We start from the raw sequence: 6000 nt of genomic DNA, 5'->3' as shown, positions 1-6000 counted from the left end.
ACCTACTCCCAAAACCAAGTCCACTTCATTTTCACCTATCTCGACAGGCTCATTTAAACCCTCGCCCATGCAACCCTCTCCCTAGACTCTCATCATGGCACAGCAGCAATATAGTATCCTGCACCACAACATCCACTCCCTGCCCAGTTGCTAGCCCCTCTTCATACAGAACCTGTCCCAAAACTATTTCGATACCTTCATCCTCAATTAAACCCTGTCATACCATCAGAATCCCTCCTTACATCCCCCACTGTAAGATAATATCCTTCCTCTGGCCAGATATGGAGTTGCCATCGCCCACCACAAGAATATTCCTGCTCAGCCGTAACCCTTATACAATACTCCCACCAAACACCTTATCCTTACCTGCTTCTTCAAAACCCTAAATATTACGTGTGCTACCATGTGCATCTGACCTAACAATCCCATTCCCTACGACTTCCTCATCCACATCTATCATACCTTTTCAACATATATTACTGCCAATGACCTCATCTTCTGTACTAGATCCCATGCAGAACTCTAACAGTAGTGTCAGTTTACAGACTCACTCCAAGGTGACATTGTCCCCATCCCACAACACATCCATCCTGAAAACAACAGCACTCCAGATACCATCCTGGCATCTCCCATTGTCCTTGGATGCTGCACTGCAGAAGTCCTCAATCAAATTAGAAGTGACCACCTATCAGTTCTCGTCACCATCTCCTACACACTAACTCATCCCTATGCCAAGGCCTTCCTGCAGCAGACTTTGTCAGATGCTATATCTGCCCACATCCCTACCAAGGTCATTTATCCTTTTCACCCCAGTGTCTCCCCACAAACCCTATTCCTTCTCCAAGAATCTTGCCACTAATATCGCTCTTTGCTACAGACTCATGACAGAGATACATTCACAGTCCACCCATGTATTCAAAGACACATCAGGAACTTAATAAATTCAAGAAAACATCTGGACTAGAGCCAGACATGCACCAGACTCGACGCTAAACTGCCCATTACCTCTTCCAATTACTTTAAAGCTTTCCACTGACTCAGTGGCAGCCATTCCGCCCCTCACTACCTGATCCTTGACAACAAACATCCCCTACCTGACAACCTCAGCAAAGCTGACTACTTTGCATCCTATCTCTGTGACATCTTCTGAATTCTGAATGACTCCCATTTTGATTACTCCTTCTCCTTACAATCTATGAATGCACAAATACCACTGCCCCACCCCTGACTTCCTGCTTCCACTATTTGAATAACATACCACAAATTTAAGTAAGTACACCAATTACAGCACATAACTCACAAAAAAGCAGCACTCACCCTAGTCATGACCACATTACCTATAAACACCTCAAAGAACTCTCAGTCTTCTTTCTAGTCACCCTCACAACCCTTTATACCACTACCCTATTCACAGGTTACTCACCTGAACTGTGGAAAACCTCCAAAATCCTACTTTTTCTCAAACTGCCAAACCCCACGACTGATATCTCCTCCAATCATCCCATCTGTCACATCTCATTGTTTAGCAAGGTCTTCATATCCATCATCACCCAATGGATCCATCAACACCTGAACCAGCACCACCTCCTTCCTGCCAACCAGTGTGGCTTCCAGCCCAACTTCTCCTCTAATGACTACCTTATGTGCCTCACCCATGTGCTATCCCACCATCACAACACCTGTAAATCCGCTATTTTTCCTCCCTCGTTCTAGAAAAAGCCTGTAACCATGTGTGGCGTTCTGATCTCACTTTCAAGCTCCATATTTACGCAATTCCAATTCACTGTGTCTGACTTATTGTATCTTTCCTGTGTAGTCGTCCATCCTTTGTCACTATTAACAATACCAATTCCCATACCTTCCATCGAATTGCAGGTGTGTCCGAAGACGCTGTCCTCTCCCCTCTCCTTTATCTCCTTTACGCTACCAATATGCCAAAACCACTACCACCAATGCACCTCCTTCGGTATGCTGATGACATCACTTTCCTCGGCCCCTGTCCTATATTCCATAAATCCTAACAATCCAAATTCATCTCAGTCAGTTTAACTCTTAGTGTAAGCAATGGTTCTTCACGATCATGACCTCAAAAACCCAAGCAATAATTATAGTACAAACTACCCCCACCTTCCATCTACGAGACTTCTACCTTATCATTTGTGACCATCCTGTCCGAGTAACTAGTACACTAAAATACCTTGGACTAACCATCGACTGGCAGCTAACATGGAACCCTCACTTATTACCCATCCAACAGAAAGCGCACAATAGTCTAAAACTACTAACCAGACGAACATGGAGTTTGAACCACTCCACTGTCCTCCACAAAAACCTGGATGCAACCCATCCTCTCCCATGTAAATGTAGCATGGATATCATCCCCACCTAAGTGCTGTAAGTCCCTTCAGATCCTTGAATGCCATGCACTCCACCTCACTTACCACATCCATTTACTTTCCCCCTCTGGATCCTTTATCGTCTCATAAACTTCCCACCTCTCCTCATTCCCATTGTATACCTTCACACAACCTACATCATCCATAAACTTGACTCCACTAATCCTGTTGTATCTCCTCTAAATCGACACATTCTACTAACGCTACACCTGCACACTCTCCATATCCTCTCCCAATGAACTTCCAGTTCCCAGACCATGAAATCCATTTGGACAATTACCTGTTCTGCCAACAATACATCCACTCCACCCATTTCACCTCATCAGGGCTCCTTTGTCCTTCCCTCCCCCTATTTCGGTACGACTTGTCCCTTTCACCAATTCATTCCCTGCTCCCCTTTTCCCCCATCAAAATATGGCCTTATCGATACCCCCAACTACTCCTCTCTTTTTGTCTTCCCGTACTGAACTGTCGAGGAAAAATGTCATAAAGAAAAAATTTAATCAAACGTTTGAGTACATACACTCCTGGAAATGGAAAAAAGAACACATTGACACCGGTGTGTCAGACCCACCATACTTGCTCCGGACACTGCGAGAGGGCTGTACAAGCAATGATCACACGCACGGCACAGCGGACACACCAGGAACCGCGGTGTTGGCCGTCGAATGGCGCTAGCTGCGCAGCATTTGTGCACCGCCGCCGTCAGTGTCAGCCAGTTTGCCGTGGCATACGGAGCTCCATCGCAGTCTTTAACACTGGTAGCATGCCGCGACAGCGTGGACGTGAACCGTATGTGCAGTTGACGGACTTTGAGCGAGGGCGTATAGTGGGCATGCGGGAGGCCGGGTGGACGTACCGCCGAATTGCTCAACACGTGGGGCGTGAGGTCTCCACAGTACATCGATGTTGTCGCCAGTGGTCGGCGGAAGGTGCACGTGCCCGTCGACCTGGGACCGGAGCGCAGCGACGCACGGATGCACGCCAAGACCATAGGATCCTACGCAGTGCCGTAGGGGACCGCACCGCCACTTCCCAGCAAATTAGGGACACTGTTGCTCCTGGGGTATCGGCGAGGACCATTCGCAACCGTCTCCATGAAGCTGGGCTACGGTCCCGCACACCGTTAGGCCGTCTTCCGCTCACGCCCCAACATCGTGCAGCCCGCCTCCAGTGGTGTCGCGACAGGCGTGAATGGAGGGACGAATGGAGATGTGTCGTCTTCAGCGATGAGAGTCGCTTCTGCCTTGGTGCCAATGATGGTCGTATGCGTGTTTGGCGCCGTGCAGGTGAGCGCCACAATCAGGACTGCATACGACCGAGGCACACAGGGCCAACACCCGGCATCATGATGTGGGGAGCGATCTCCTACACTGGCCGTACACCACTGGTGATCGTCGAGGGGACACTGAATAGTGCACGGTACATCCAAACCGTCATCGAACCCATCGTTCTACCATTCCTAGACCGGCAAGGGAACTTGCTGTTCCAACAGGACAATGCACGTCCGCATGTATCCCGTGCCACCCAACGTGCTCTAGAAGGTGTAAGTCAACTACCCTGGCCAGCAAGATCTCCGGATCTGTCCCCCATTGAGCATGTTTGGGACTGGATGAAGCGTCGTCTCACGCGGTCTGCACGTCCAGCACGAACGCTGGTCCAACTGAGGCGCCAGGTGGAAATGGCATGGCAAGCCGTTCCACAGGACTACATCCAGCATCTCTACGATCGTCTCCATGGGAGAATAGCAGCCTGCATTGCTGCGAAAGGTGGATATACACTGTACTAGTGCCGACATTGTGCATGCTCTGTTGCCTGTGTCTATGTGCCTGTGGTTCTGCCAGTGTGATCATGTGATGTATCTGACCCCAGGAATGTGTCAATAAAGTTTCCCCTTCCTGGGACAATGAATTCACGGTGTTCTTATTTCAATTTCCAGGATTGTATTTTGACTGCCTAAGTCTAGAGCTGAAGCGATGGTGGGTATGTGTGTCATCCATCCTCATACCGCCACCCTCCTCAGTGCCAAACCTTCTCCCCGTCAACACCAGACAACCTGTCCCAGGGCAGGTCCCTCCAATTGTAGTGACAGTAAAGTGCTTCTTTTAAAAATCAGTGTTTTATGACATGGTTTAAATTTTTTACCTGTCCTCTTAGTGTTATTCCTTTTACCCTTTTATTATTACTGTTTTAAATTCAAAATAAAGAAATTCGTGCTTTCTATACATAAAAAGTTCATTAATTTTACTCTTAAAAATTTTTTATTCCCTTGTATACAGTGCACCCTAATTTTAGTGTTTGTTTCGTCTCAGTTTATATTAGGCCTTTGGGTGAAGAGTGTGTTCAATGTACCACTGTTAGCCCAACCGCCCGCCGATATGGGCGAGAGCGGATGAAATAACGATAAAGAAAAACAAAAATTATCAGGCTGCCACTATAATCAATATTCCAAAGAGTTGTATAGTCACAGATTGTCGATAGCCGATTCGAGCTTCGACTGAGTCGTGTGTCGATTTGCAACAGTACAGCATGTGATTGTGTTCAGTGTTGTGAAGATGTCATGTTAAGTCATGCATTTGGGATTAGTGTTTACAACGGCGGTTATCAAGAGCCGTCAAATGGCATTGCATAAAGTGTTTGTGTACGGCACTCTTAAGAAAGGTGAACCGAATCATTTTTACTTTACAAATAAAGCTAATGGATATGCGAAATTTATCTCGGCTGCAGAAACAGTAAAACGCTATCCGTTAATCATCGATACGCAATTTAACATTCCGTTCCTCATTCATAAGGAAGGGGTAGGACACGTAAGTAAAATTCTACTTCTTCCACGCAACATGTATTTCAGCGCGGTGATTTGTAGTGCACCTGTGGCAGTCATAGTGCCTTACTGTTTTATGTTTTGTGAGATAAAAGTAAATGTAGCAGTTTCCACCGGTAAGCACAATATACGAAATTACATTTGTAGTGTCATTTTTAAATTTTTTTACGTACTGTCTGCTTCGTTAACTGTAACAAAGGTGGAAACGGAGTATAGGAAACTTCACTAACTGGGATGGCAATGTCATGTAAGTCCCATTGTTAATGAAAATTTATGGATAGTAACTGCACTACCGGTAATCGTCACGCACACACACCATCCATTTAGCTCTAGACGTCATCAGTCGAAATATGCGCCCAAACGTTTAATTTTTCCTCGTTGGTTCATTACATGAAGTTTTTATTTCTTACATTCCTCCTCACACCATTCCTATTAATCATTTCACATCCATACACGTACTGTACTCCAAACATGCCTTTCCCTTAACTCCTGCTGTCGAGGTTCATAGTCTGTGGTGAGCATTCTTCGTCTGTTTGTTGTTGACGCTGTATTGTATTTTAAAGTGTCGTCGTTGGTTTACTGCAGAAAGGTACTGGATGACAAACAAATTCTTTGTGTGGTGTGATGAATGGCAACATTTCTCTAAATGTAGAAAAATGCACATGAGCTGGAAAAATAAACCTGTCATGTACGAATACAGTATTAGTGGTGTGCTGGTTGGCACAGGTTGGTTAAATGTCTAAGCATGTCCATCAATTTAGACAACATAGTCTGTGGAGATCA

At 46.0% G+C, this 6000-nt stretch overlaps 1 protein-coding gene across 1 annotated transcript in view; it reads left to right on the top strand.

Annotated features, from left to right (window-relative positions):
* The first annotated feature begins 4911 nt into the window (after positions 1–4911).
* The window catches only part of LOC124556711 (putative gamma-glutamylcyclotransferase CG2811), a 35830-nt gene continuing 34741 nt past the window's right edge, over positions 4912–6000 (top strand). Inside the window, exon 1 of the mRNA XM_047130697.1 lies at positions 4912–5203. Coding sequence (XP_046986653.1) covers positions 4967–5203 — 237 coding nt within the window. The 5' untranslated portion in view covers positions 4912–4966. The remainder of the gene's footprint in view (positions 5204–6000) is intronic.

The sequence above is a fragment of the Schistocerca americana genome, chromosome X, assembly GCF_021461395.2.
Source record: "Schistocerca americana isolate TAMUIC-IGC-003095 chromosome X, iqSchAmer2.1, whole genome shotgun sequence".
Lineage (NCBI taxonomy): Eukaryota > Metazoa > Arthropoda > Insecta > Orthoptera > Acrididae > Schistocerca > Schistocerca americana.
Note: the sequence above shows the minus strand (reverse complement) of the source record. Positions and strands in the feature narration are given on the sequence as shown.